We start from the raw sequence: 14,730 nt of genomic DNA, 5'->3' as shown, positions 1-14,730 counted from the left end.
TTAGCCCATGTGTTGTAGTCTGTGTGTACCTTTAACCCATGTGTTGTAGTCTGTGTGCACCTTTAGCCCATGTGTTGTAGTCTGTGTGCACCTTTAGCCCATGTGTTGTAGTCTGTGTTGAACTTCCTCGTCCTGCAGAAGAAGAAGGAGGACAGAGGCGTGACGTCGCTGCCCGCAGAGAGGCCCACACGGCAGGAGGAGAGAGGCAGGGACGAGCCGTGCGGAGGACGGACGCTGCTGCAGCCGCAGAGCAGACTGCTGCGAGACGCACGAGAGCAGCCAGGGCACGAAACGACCGGCGACCGTACGGCAACTTTGCAGAGACATACAACCGACAGCCATAATGCGGCACAGCCCGCCAACAACCCCGGAGCTGATGTGACTGCTCACACCCCAAAAAAGTAGGAGAGGAAGCGGCGGTCACTACCACCACCACCACCGCCTCTCCTCCCCGGCGTTTGCCTCGCAGGTCGGTCGGTTTGTCTGGAGGGTGGAGGGCGGAGGACATGGACACGTTAAGCGTAGACGACGATCAGAAATGGGTACCGACACACGTTCAGGTGACGGTGCTAAAAGGCAGGGGATTACGGGGCAAGGGCAAGCATGGCACCAGCGATGTGTACACCATCATCCAGATTGGGAAGGAGAAATACTCGACCTGCGTGGTGGAGAAGACCACCGAGCCGGAGTGGAGGGAGGAGTGCTGCTTCGAGCTGCAGCCCGGTGTGCTGGAGAGAGGCGGGCGGTGCGCATACCCGGCCGGGAGCAACGAGCTCATCCTCACCGTGATGCACCGGGCTCTGATCGGGCTCGACGTGTTCCTCGGACAGGCTGTGATCCATCTGGATAAGGTGTTTCACGAGAGTAGATGCCTGAAAAACGAGTAGGTTAACCAGTTCACTTTCTATACGTGTGTGTGTGTGTGTGTGTGTGTGTGTGTGTGTGTGTGTGTGTGTGTGTGTGTGTGTGTGTGTGTGTGGTGTAAGCATGCAGATGAGGGTACTGTGTGTGACCAGCTTCATGCATGTAGCTTCATCTGCAGAAGCCTCGTCTGTTTTTTCCCATGTTCATTGAACTCATCAGGAGTGTTTTTGTTCTTATATAGTTGGTGCACAGTTTTGTTCTGAGGTACAAACACAGCTGTCAAGTCTGTGGTGCTGCTGCATCAGGGCCCTGCAGACACACCCTCCCTCCTCCCACAGATATTGAAACTAACTCTGAGCCACATCTGACCACTACAGACCCATCTTAGAGTGAAGGCTTCCCCCCCTTTAAAATCAGACCTTCTAGAAAAACCTCACTCTCCCCTCCTCCTCCTCCTCCTCCATGGGGTGTCCACCACATGAGTTTGTTTTGTTGAGGGTTCTCCAAATGTTGTTGCCCAATAGCCGAGGCATGACGTAGAGCAGGCGGATTACAGCCTGTCCCAATTCCAGGGATTATCTGACAGTATCATGATCCAGAAGCTTCAAGGTATTTTTAGCATAACATGTTGTTTTACAAAAGCCCACCAGCTGCAGCAGAGGCCTGGCTGTAAAAAAGTGATGCAAAGTTTCATGTTTCATAGGTTCAGCTTAAACATTTGCCAAATATTCAACGAAACCCCCCCCCCTTCACATGAGACTCATTTTATGACCAATATGTGATTTCCTGTGTTAGGGTGGTAAACAATAGCAATGCCAATGTGTTTGTGGTGTAACAACTTTCCCCTTTATGTTAACCCACCCAGCAGACACTGAGACATTGAATGACCGTTGTCCCAAAATGGAAGTTGTGCCAATGTTCCCTGACCATCAGCTGGACGTCCTTTTTAGGCGTCCGAGCAACGTCAAATGATGTCATTACTATCATCAGCAGGCCTATTCAGCTATTCTCCTAAAGTTTATGTACAGTGTGCATTCTGCAGCTTTATACATCTTCTAAGATAAGATTAACTTAATATGCTTAATACACTTAACTTAATATGATTAATATACTTAAGTTAATATACTGCATGTTCTGAAATGGTCCCACTAAAGTCCTGTCCAACCTGGTCGTCTGTTATACCTCTTAACGTGTCACTTTCAAGATATTCCTGATAATAAGTATCTTAGTTAATATGAGACACATGCATCATTTCTACAGGGAAGTGAGTCAGTGTTTTATAGTATTTTATTAGTAAACGACACAGCAAAAGATGATCATTAAAAATGCAGCTTGTAGTTGATTATGTAACAGTTTGAACTCTTAACTTGTCTTAATTTCATCTGATGCACATTGCTCTAGTTTCCAGTGAGGCTGCAGCAGGTTAATACAAACTCCAGGATGTAAACAGCAGCTCAAGGTCCTCGTCGGAGCTCTGGGGAAGAAAACAGAGGACTCTTAAATCACCAAACTCTTCATCCACATGAGCGTTAAACACAGAACACACACTCTCTAACATCAATTACTCAATAGTGTTATTTATGCTCCGTTTCTGTCCTCTTGTTTCTGTTGCTTTTCAAACTCTACTCGAGCAGGCGCAGTACATCTTCACCTCTCAACCCCTGTAGTGAACTTAATGTATTCTCCTGAGACGATGCTTTGCTCATATCAAACATCAAACATGAATAATCAAATCTATGATAAAGATATGTGACTCAAAAATAACCTTCTTGTAACTTTTATTAACCCATATAAAGCTCACATCATTTGCTAAACAGTTAAAAACTTACAATGCCCAATGAAGTTGATTTTTATGTGCTGATGATGTGTTTTTAACGGCCTACTTTCAACCAATTAAAGAATTAAAAGAAAGAGTGTGTATGAAAGATACAAAGCCAAACAGCCATATATAGTTATGCAGTGAAACTTTGAGAGGCATTTAAAGTATTTTTGAAGTCAGGCAGAGCAACGTCACGTGACCCTTTAACCGTCTGCTCACAACCATTTTAAAACCAAAATTGGACCAGATGATATTCTTTCAGTAGGAGAAACTGACACTTATATATGCTGTATATGCCAAAAAGTGATTCGACTTGAGTTTTATGATTTACATTTCATGTGCATGTTGTTGTTTTTGGCGTCTGACCGGGGCAGTTTTTGGCCATGGACATGATGTTGCTGTCAGAACAATATGAGCTGGGTATATAAAGTAGTTGGTTCTTCTCTCAATGCCTGTCGTCTCCCCCTATGATTATTTATTGGAGCACATTTGATAGCTTACATCAATGTTTTTGATTCAGAGAGATTTACAGGCAAAATCGGACATTTCCAGTTGATGTTTTGAACAGCTAAAGCATTTCCTGCTCTCAAATGACACTGACATGTGACCGTGACGGCACTTTTTGTGGATAATTACTCTCCTTCAACTTTTTTGTTTACATACTCCCAGACATTTGTTGCTGAAAGGAAAATTACACCACCAATCATCAGATATTAGTTGTCAATGGAAAGTGAATCGCTGCAAGTGAAGTCCCAAAAAGTCATATCACTCCAGTATTAACCACGATATTTACATAATGTCTCTGCTCATATGACCCTGTTGAATGAGCACAGATTGAACATTTTGACCTGATGATGAACACAAATGTTCCTCTCACCCATCTGTTTTTTCCTAGTTTGATAGAAATGACTACCAGCTGACGCTGACTGTTCTTTCACCCAGAGAGGCTCTTGAATATGAGATGAAAGGGGAACCAGTCTCCTCCTGATGGCCCCTGTTGGAGCTGGTCACTTGAAGGTTAGAGTCAGCTCAGGGATCGCGATGTGTCAGCAGTTTGGCGTCTTGGTACATTCAATGTCTCCATGTGGTATTCAGTGAATCTGGGGGCTGGTCAATAGCGATGCCTCACATGGCGAGCGAGCACAGCCTTGAATATGTTTATGCTTCTCAAAAAAACATCCTGAGTCAAACAAAGAACGTCCAACATAATATGAACAACATTTTAGGACACTGTTGTTCTCATGCTACATGAAGCCAATGCCACATTATTAGATGTTAAACCAAACTCTGTCACAATCTCTCTACTATTTAATTTGTCAGTAAGCTTTTAACCCTTACATACTGTTCAATTCACATTCATGAACTCCCCCATCAGTTATTAATAAATATTTGATTCATCCTTGATGAAGCTGTAAGAGAGCAAACAGAATATTTATCTATGGATAAACAGATCACAATCATTATTTTATGGTCCAGAAGAACATTTTATAGAAAAAGAGGTATATAACATGTTTGAATGCTGGTTTTTGAATCTGTTTAAACAGAGGTTAAATTTCTACATTTGCATTTTATTTCCATTTTTGTAAACTGTGGGTCACATTAGTAAAAGTCCAGCTAAAAGAAATGTGTATAGGGTGTTTTGATAGCAGTTAAATTTGACCCTGAACAGTATGCAAGGGTTAAACCTGGCTTTATGTTGATCGATGGACTGAAATGTCAGCTTAATCAATGTTTGTAGGTGTGACAAAAAGAGCTAAATCAGCGCTATGTCGTATCACTATGTCATGTTTTTTAGAGCTGTAAACATGAGCACCGTGGCTCTGATATATTGAACAATGTTATTTCATCACTAGAGTTTAAAATGAGTTACAAAACTTGCCATTGCACTTCTGTCTGTCGGCTGAACCTGTTGCAATTTGACCAAACCTTTCGTTTTGGTACCAATGCTAAATAGCTAGCATTAGCCGCTATAAGCTACTGCTCTAAAAGACCAAATATGGCTGTAGCATCAAACCCCCCTGGAGAGTCCTGAATTAAGCAACATTGTCTTTTATTGGTCATTAGTGTAACTTCTGATTGTGCAATGATGGTATGAATGTGCTCTTTAAAACTTACATAATGTTACTTTAATGTATTAGCTTGCTGCACACGAACTCTGCTAATGCACCAGAGTTGTCTTGATGAATGAAATGAAGGCAAAGGAAGTAAGGAAACTGTTATACAGAATAACATCAACAAAAAAACTATGATTTTTATCTCAAGTCCAAACTAATGACCCCCAGTTATTAATTCAGAGCAAAATGTAATCACAAATTTAAAAAAAGTAGAGTCTTGAAAAATCTCTTAACATGAAGCAGAATCAGTTTCATTATTTTATTCATGATGTATATCAATAGCAGGAATACATTCTTATATATTGCAATATTGATTTAAGCAAAACTGCCGAGTCCACATTGTAGACCTAACTCAGTAAAGTCTCAGTAAAGCCGTAGTGATGACACAGCAGTCATTGTGCCTTTAGTTTATTTAACAAGAGTGTATTGACTAAGGTAGGCAGCACCAGCAGTAAATTACGGACAAAAGAAAATACTGCAATACCGCACAGATCAGAATAAGACAGTAATGGGATTGTAAAATGATGAATCAGGTAAAAGATTTCACCCTCAAAATAACATATGTAGCACTTTGAAAATACCCAAAACGATCTAAAAGCAAGAAAAACACAATTTCTGCAGCTGTGAGACCCAATTTTGCTTAATTTTATTGGTTTTATCTCACTTTCTCTCATTTTAAAATAAATTGTTAAACCAGATTGAGACTATCTCAAAATGACAAACAGCTGCACTACAGTATATTTAGTATGATGTGTTAGTTTTTTGGGCTTCACCCTGAAACGTAAAGCTGTTTGATTTGTTTTTATCTCGGGTCTGTCTTGATAGAATAATAATAGGCTCTTCAAGGTTGTCGGTTTGTTTAAGGCGAGCTGGCGATAAAAAAACTAGAAGGTAAGATAAATACTGGCAGTAAAATCTGATAATAAAAAAAACGCTCACAGAAAGAATAAGAGCCATCAATAAGTTGCTCAGGTGAGAGAGAGTAGAAAGAAAAACTAGTGCTTTACACAAACAAATAATAAGATGAGGTGCTGAGGTTTATATAAGTCATGCTACATATGTAATATATCAATTAAAAACACATAAAAACCACTCAGTTACATTTATTATTGTAGAAGTTGAGGAATGAGGTGTGTGTATGGGCCAAGGCCGTGCCAGACCTCTCTCACTTTGCAATTTCTAATATTTATAAAGCTCTTTACAGGAGGTGGAGGCTTCATGGTGATATAGTGCTCGAGGTTGTATTTTTCATCTAATGAAGATAGGTCAGGTTGAAACGCCCCCCCATCCCTCCCCAAAAAAAACCCTTCAGACTTGTTTTATCCTTTTGAAGAATTCATCAGTTTCAGTACAATGTTCTTCTGAATCAGCATGTTCCAGTCACAGTCACAGTGGGAATGAAAGATGAGGTTTAAATCTGGATGGTGAGACTGGGGTGGGGTGGGGTGGGGGGGGAATAAGTTTATTCTGCACGTTAAGTCTTTGAAGAAACAACAGTGATGATTAAACCAGAGGAGTGGAGTAACATGACTTGGACTGGAGTCATGAATCATATGACTTGACAAAATTAAACTGAGCTCTGTGAGGTTGTATTTTTAGAGCATTTATAGGACACAGTGGTACTTTTGCAAGAGAAGTCACAGGATCACTAAAATCAGACGGATTTAACCTGGAACCAGGAAATATATCACTATTATATCCATACCGTGATGTGAGAGTAGATATCGTCTTAAAACTGAACTTACCAGACTGTTCTAGCTATTCTGTAATTTACTATTTACCCACTTTGTCATTACATCCACATTACTGATGATTATTTATCAAAAGTGTCATAGTGTAAATATTTTGTGAAAAGCACCAACAGTCGTCTCGTCTCTACAATATTGTTACAATATCGATATCGAGGTATGTGGTCAAAAATATTGTGATATTTGATTTTCCATATTGCCCAGCTGTAATTTAACCTCAGTCAAATGTCTGTGCTAAATTTTATGAAAATCTGTCAGATAATGGTGGAGATATTTCAATCAATAAATTAGTAAAAGTAGCGCTAATGATGTAATGATTTGGACGACTACCAAAATCATTCCTATTCATCATCTGGGCACCACGAATCTCAGTCTGGACCAAAATGGCTGACATTGCCTTTCGAAGAGCCATAGTGCTAATCCAAATAGCAACTTGCACATCACACCTATGGGTATTGATTAAATTATTAGTATAATAAAATGCTTAGTTGATCAACAAAAACAGTCTTGATGACCTTTTGAGTCCTTTATCAAACAAAAGTGGCAAAGATTTGCTCTGTCAAACTTTATGAAATGGGTTTTGATAGAGTATATTTGGATTATTGGGAGCAAAACAAGCTATTTTGGAGACTATAAAAGACATTTTTTACACACTGTCTGAATGATTTATTAATAATGTAAACAGTAGGAGATTTGGAGTCTTACGGTGAGACAAAAAAACTCTATGACTGACTAATGTGCTGAGTTTATTTTTGGGCTCAGTTTACTGTCGTAGATGAAGCAGCTTGTAGCACAAACAACCACATGTGTCTGATCTTTACTCAGCAATTTACCAGTTGCCATCAAACGGGTGGCAACTGGAGGATGCCGTGTCTGTGACGCATTTGCATGTCGATGTATCGGTGCAGGGCAGCTTCCAGGAAAGGTGGGCGTTTTGGTGAATTCCCCTACAGGGTCTTTCAGGAGGAAGCTACAAAAAAAACACTGTCAGATTAACACACAGTGGATGAAAGCTATAGCGAGCAACCCACGTTATTGGGTGTGATGCTCTTACATACCCCCCCCCCTCACCGCCACCTCCTTTTAATCAAAATTCTTCCCCAAGAGGATGATTTTAAAATTTCAGCTCTTTTTCCTGCAGGTCAGAGATTCATGGTGTGATGGTTGGGTGGTTCCTGCAGTGCTGATATTATGATTTAGATGTCAGATTTTGGTATTTTATAACCACTCTTTCTCCTTTCTATCACATTGCCCAGTCTCACTGCCATGTTGTCTACCGATGGAAAGCAAACCTCTCATGTTGTTTCAGGCCTGAGTGTTACTGAGAAGTGAACCTCCATCTGCTGAGTGAAGGATTGTGTGTGTGTGTGTGTGTGTGTGTGTGTGTGTGTGTGTGTGTGTGTGTGTGTGTGTGTGTGTGTGTGTGTGTGTGTGTGTGTGTGTGTGTGTGTGTGTGTGTGTGTGTGTGTGTGTGTGTGTGAGAGAGATGTACATCCAGAAAAATCCTCTGCTAAGAGCTGAGAGACTTTCAGTAGCTGCAGCCTAGAGAGAATATATTCTAATGGACATTGTAGGTTACATAACAGTGTCATCCTAGATAATGTAAATCTGCCTCCTGCTTTTTTTTGTATAAAAAAACAATTTACTGTGAGGATTTATCAGATTAACTCTTGTGAGGAACGTTTTATAGGCAGCAGGATGTACAGCACAGCAGCTCACATTTTTTACTCCTATTGTTGCTCTCCTATATTCCTGAGTCATGTCGAGGCTCTGCAGTTGCATCACAAATCCCCCGGCAGCCTGTCAGGCATAATCAAGGAGGCACAATGGAGTAAATAAGAGAAGACACACTCAAATTTATGACTGTGGTTTATGTTAAAAGGAGTCTACCAGTGTGATAAGCAGACCAAAAATAGCCAGATGAGGTTCAGATGAGTTGTTTCCAGATCTAGGTCACTGTGACACAGCAGTCTAAACTCTCTCTGTATTGTGTTTGCTAATTAATTAGCCAGAATACTAATATAAGCAAAGCTGCTATTGTTAAAGAGGGCATAATGTGCATATTTCCAGCTCTGTATTTATATTCTGGGGCTCAACTGGAATATCTTTACATAATTTACAATTAAAAAAACCTCTATTTATCTTATACTGGCCCTTTTATGCAGCCCCTCAGTTCAGCCTCCGTCTGAAACAGGCCGTTTTAGCTCCTGTCTCCTTAAGGACCCCCGCTTGATTGGTTAGGAGGATACGTAAACAAACAATATTAGTCGGATTTAGCTCCTTTCCTCTTGTTCTATATGTGCTCGGACAACGTGAACAGCCTTAGCAACAAAGGCTAACTGGGTATTTCCACTGGGTCCGTCAGCGGTGCGGAACAGCTGCGCTACGGTTTAGCTCCGTCCTCTGCCCGGCGTCAACTCACACCGGGAGCGTTACAGCAGCGGAGCGGAGCATGCTCTGGGAGAGAAATCTGCCTTTTAAAATGAAGTTGCACTGTTAATACAGCAATTACGGCAGCCCAATCAAATCCGAACAAGTGCCTTTAGTCTACCGTAATTACTGTAGTAGCAGCACAACTAAATGGCCCTATTTTGTTAACTTGCTCAATTTTGGTTGATTTGGTAATTTTCTTAGATTTTTGTGCTTATCTCATGTGTCAGTAGGCTACGTAGCTAGATGGTGTCTTTATCTGTCAGTTTTATTCGTGTTTGTTGCTGAAATACGATTGCTGCTGACACGCTGCAGAGACGCTGCTGTAACGCTCCCGGTGGAAACACGGACCCGGTGGAAATTGGGCTTAAGTAACAGACTACCATTTGTGAGCATGTATGAATAATCTGACATCACTCCGATAGGGAAGTAACGGTAACTTTGCAAACAGCGTGTTTTTTTTGTTTTTTTTACATACATTCACTTCAAGTTTGGGAAGTTTGACTATGTTACCAAACATTATAACAACATATAAATGGCAGAAAATCACAATCACATAAGATAATGGTAGTACTAGTCACCATTAGCCTTTTCTTCATTTAGCCAGCCTGCAGACGATGTATTATCTACAGGATTGTGACTTTTAGCTGCTAAAGCATTGGTCAGGTAAAAGGAAAAACTGCAATAAATAGGAAATTCTAACATCTTAATTAAAACAACTTTCTTCTAAATTGATGCCAGTCCTCCAGTAATTGTGGTAATTAACTAAAGGATTTAATAACAGTTAAAGGATGAGGATACATTCATTTTTCATTAATGTCTAATCACTGTAACAATATTTCTTTAATTCTAAAAACTAATCCTAATCTCAAAAACCCTTCATTTCACACTTTGAGGGTGTGTTAAGAAGCTTGTGGTCTTAACCTTTTAAAGTTAGACAACGAAAACAACCAATATCCAATATACATCTGTTAATAATGCAGAAAACAACTTCCCCCAAAATCCCCGTTTACTCCCACTGCATCTATGAGTCACACCATTAATAAAGTCCCTCAAACACACCAACACACATATTTCATGAATTTTAATGAATATGCTAATCACTCTTGACGTGATGGAGAATTTAAAGAGATTTGAGGGATAAAATATTGTCAGTTGGGTTTTCTAGTGAGACTCAATCATTCAGATATCTGATTAAAGGTGTTGCTTACTTAGTATCAGTGATGAATTAACCAGATTTCAGTCAATATCAGAACTTCTGTGTATTGAATTGTGTTGAGTGAGCAAAGTCGTGCTTTAGTCGTCCTTCTTTATGGCCTCCAGACTTTAAAAAATCCTTGGTAGTGTTGGAAAGATGCTTGAAATAGTTTGACTTCATGTTTTATATACAAGTTATCAGTCTTGTCTCAGTTTGTGTGTGTTTTTAAGCTATACTTAGTTTAATTGTTTAGTTGTGACACTTTCTTGAATGTTTTAGTCATTATGTAAGAGATTTAGCATTGGTTATGGTGTATAAATCTGTGGTTAAAGGAGTAAAATCTGTTAAAAGAGAGAAACCTCCACTCCCACATAGCTCGACAGAAGCATTTAGACACACTGTTTACAGGAATCCAGACACTGGCCTTGAACTTCACATTAGTTTGGCCTTGTAGTGTAAGAGCACAGTCCAGGAAAACTCATTTGCAACTTGATTACACTTCATTATTTTGCTGCAGTGTGTGTGTGTGTGTGTGTGTGTGTGTGTGTGTGTGTGTGTGTGTGTGTGTGTGTGTGTGTGTGTGTGTGTGTGTGTGTGTGTGTGTGTGTGTGTGTGTGTGTGTGTGTGTGTGTGTGTGTGTGTGTGTGGAAGCAAACAGACCGTAATAGCCTTATTCTCAGGATGCTTTGTAGCTCCCTTAAGGTGATCCACTTTTCGCTCATTGACTGTTGTTCCTTTGCTTAATACTCGTGTCTAATGCATTTTAAATTCACAGCCCTGCTTCAGTTGCTTTTCAACACCATTACTCAGCAAAAAGTTTAAACTTACTTAACTAACATAACGGTCAGCGACAAATAAGGGTTGGCAAGATAGTTTTTAAGAGGACGAGGTTGTGTGATGCTATCATGAAGAGAAAAGTTAGAAAATCATATGACCTTCGGTAAATGTTCATCAAGATGCTCAAACATCCATCTTTAAACTTACTTAACTAATATAACGGCCTTTAAAAATTGTCTTAAAAAGCAGCATCAGTAGTAAGACTGAATGCTACTGAAAATGTCAAATGGTGTAACCACAAAATAAATATTAGATACATAAATATTTAATCCACCTACAGTGTATTTAAGTGCTTTTATACAAATAGGTACTTCATTTTTAAATCATCAAATGAAAAAAAACATTTTTAGAGTATTTCTACATTTAAATTTTATATTTTGTAAATATTGAGCAGGACATATAATAAAACCAACCTTTTTTTCTAAATAATTTGTGATAAATGATATAAAATTTGTTCCTAAACATATTGTTGTGCTTCAAAAAATGGATTACATTTATTCTACATTTTAGTTCACATCTATTTTCTTGTATATAATCAGATTTTTATGAAAAAATACTGGTTACACCAATTGACACTGGGTTGCATCACGTCATTGACCCATAAATTCTTAATTAGTTAGTGATATACAACCAAATAAATACAATTAACTCCTCAAATCATTTCATATGCAAGCTTTTCTATTTGATACTCATTCGATCAAGTCATTTACTCTCCTCAGCCTTCTAGCAGCTGACTCTTAACTTGTTTTTCACATTTTTAATCTACTGTACGACTGTGACCTATGTTTATAAAAGAAGCAACCATTCCTGGTTTTCTATCGCTGACCGTTAATGTGCGGTTGTGTGATAAAATGCTCGGTTCTGTGAAAGTATTACAAGGAAAATTGGTGGTGAGGTTACAGCTCATCGCATCCAGATGTGGAATGTGGTTTTGGGTCTCGCTGACAGGGCAGAACTCGAGGCCGCATTTCCAGCAGCATTCCTCCTGGAGGGTTTTCTGGCCTATACTTCGAGATGTAACAGGAAGTTTTCACTTGGTAACTCAAATGAAATACCTCCACCTAAGGCTGCTCAGTTAATCGCAATTTGATCGTGAGTACGATTTAGGCGCCAAACGATTTCAAAACTAATAAAATCGAGGGGAAATGATTTTTAATAATAATGAGATAGCGCTCAATAACAAAGGTTTTATTTTGAAAAGCTTAGACCGGAAGCCACCGGAAGTCGCCGCAGCTCTGTTAGTTTGACAGAAGCTGAAATATAGACATATATACGTATATATGTCTATGAGCTGAAACACACGGCGAAATGTTTTAACTACAAGTGAAAGTGCAGAGTTTCCAGCCTGCGTCAGACAATGCTGAGTTTACTGACTAATTATTAAAAACCAGGATGTGTTGTGTGAACTGTCGTCATGGTAACGCGCTCAGCACTAATATCTCTGCACATTTTCTTCTGTGTGTTGCGTTAAGCGGTAGATAAAAGGCTGCTGCTGGGAGGGAAAATTAATTAAGCTGAATGGATAATCGATTACCAATAAATGCAGCATGTTTCTAAAGTTAAATCGTTTTAATAATCGTGATTTCAATTTTGACCCAAATAATCGTGATTATGATTTTTCCTATAATGGAGCAGCCCTACCTCCACCTACCAACCAACGTTGCATCTTAAAGGAGCGTCAAGCATCAAGCTGCTGATGAGCTTCTTTGGCTGCATTCAGTAGTTTTTGCAGCGTGTCCAGCTCTGTTGCTGTTATTTTAGACCTTGTTAGTGACTGTTCTGCCAAATCAGCCTAAAGAGTCAAAGATTTAATCCTTGAAGAGCACATGTACAGTACTGTGCAAAAAGTCTTACCATCAACATCATACAAACAGAAAATACAGGAACTATATACACAAAATTTAACATTAAGTATTAAATATTATCATTAATTAAGGTTCCATTTAAGTTTAGGAGAGCCATGTTCCTAAGGAGAGGTCACACTAAATACTTTCACACTTTAGCCTACACAAGCTGTTTTCTATTTTTTTTTTTCATTTTTAAAAATACTGAATACACATTTCCTGTATTTTCTGGTTGTATTCTAATTAAGCAGCTGAGAAATAATTATGTATGGTCATTATAATATTGCCTAAGACTTCTGCATAAAGATCTAATGCTCGAGTTCCTGTTTTTGTACTTGCATATGTATATATATATATTTTATTTTTTGTTATTATGCTTACTCCCAACGTCCATAGCCAGTCTGGTGGTTCATAAAGACGTTTTTTTAAATATAAAGCTGTATTACCTGTAAATGACAATAGCAATGATGATGCAGTTTGATCAACAAAAAGTCAGGGATTCAGTCCTCACAGTCTCCAGTATGTCGAATAATGTCTCAACATGCTGCAGATTAAGAAAACCACATGAAGCAGTAACATCTTAACCGTCACACTCAGTAACCAGCCCGTAGAGGAAGGTGAACACTTTAAATACTTGGGCATGATTTAATGGGAGAGCATTGTTAAGAGAGCCAGCCAACCATTGTTTTTAATCAGGAAGCTGAAGAGCTTTGGTGTGAGCCAACACATACTAGAAATGGCACGCAGGAACCTGGTTGAAAGTGTCTTATCATTTAAAATAACAACTCGGTACGGCAACTTGAGTGCTGAGAGTAAAAACAAAGTCTCCAGAAGTGACACCTCAGATCTCACACCCTTTACACCCACAGTCTGAGCTGCTTCTGTCTGGCTGCCTAAGGGCCACATACTTAATAAGAAGTCTTTGATTCCCTATATCATACAGGCATTTCATACATAATGACTGTGGTTATACAATTAGCTCTGTGGTATTATTTATATAACCTGCCTGCTGCTACCTGCCCATTTTGCACTATTGTATGTTCAATCAGTCAATCAATCAAACTGACAAGACTCAAGCAAGTGAAGTGAAAATAGAACATATTAAGCTGTTTTACCACATTCACACAAATAAATATAGAAATGCTGCAATTTATACACAACACAATGAAAAGTCATTACAACACACCAGATGTTTGATGGGAACATTAAAAAGTGGCAAACATGCCCAGACATGCAATTCATTGAAGTTGACCACCAGTGACCACTCGTCATTGATGTTGGAAAAAGAAAAGAAAAGAATATTTATATGTTATATTTGGAGCTATTTGCTATTCCTTAGAGTTAGTATTTGGTTTATTTATGTGCAGCATTTTTTTCAGAATACTGTGTAATGTCATGAAAGTGTTGAAGAGGATTTTTTTTTTCTTTATTCAGATTTTTTTGGCCATTTGTTGGGAAATCTCAACAAGCTACAAACCCAACAAGTTGATATGGTTAACATGTTAGCAAAACAGTTGCCTATATGCACATTTAGCATATGTGGAGCAATATAAGCATTCATTTGGAGTCGAGCTTCTGTGCAGCTGATGAATTTAAGTCCAATATTTACTTTATTTTTAGTCCTGTTTAGACCTTCTTCAACTCTTGAGGGAAACATCTGGATATTTAGCTACTAAATATTCCTCTATGTTCACTCGTTAGTCGCTAACTCTGTGTGTGTTTGTCGTATTTTGTGGCAGGTAGCATACAGTGAATTTTTAGATATTTTAGAGCTTTAAGGTTCCTGCTAGAAATGATGCTGATGAAAGCGATGAGAGTAAAGTTGGGGGCTATAAATCCAAAACCAGGAGCTGAAAGAGGCTAAAACAGCATCCCT

The 14,730-nt window shown here is 39.1% G+C and overlaps 1 protein-coding gene across 1 annotated transcript in view; it reads left to right on the top strand.

Annotated features, from left to right (window-relative positions):
- Positions 1-206: 206 nt before the first annotated feature.
- The window catches only part of rab11fip5a (RAB11 family interacting protein 5a (class I)), a 34,293-nt gene continuing 19,769 nt past the window's right edge, over positions 207-14,730 (top strand). The window contains exon 1 of the mRNA XM_053335110.1: positions 207-883. Within this exon, the coding sequence (XP_053191085.1) occupies positions 507-883 (377 nt within the window). The 5' untranslated portion in view covers positions 207-506. The remainder of the gene's footprint in view (positions 884-14,730) is intronic.

This window comes from Scomber japonicus, chromosome 16 (assembly GCF_027409825.1).
Source record: "Scomber japonicus isolate fScoJap1 chromosome 16, fScoJap1.pri, whole genome shotgun sequence".
In the NCBI taxonomy this organism is placed as follows: Eukaryota; Metazoa; Chordata; class Actinopteri; order Scombriformes; family Scombridae; genus Scomber; species Scomber japonicus.
The sequence above is the reverse complement of the archived record's forward strand: the minus strand, read 5'-3'. Positions and strand labels throughout refer to the sequence as shown.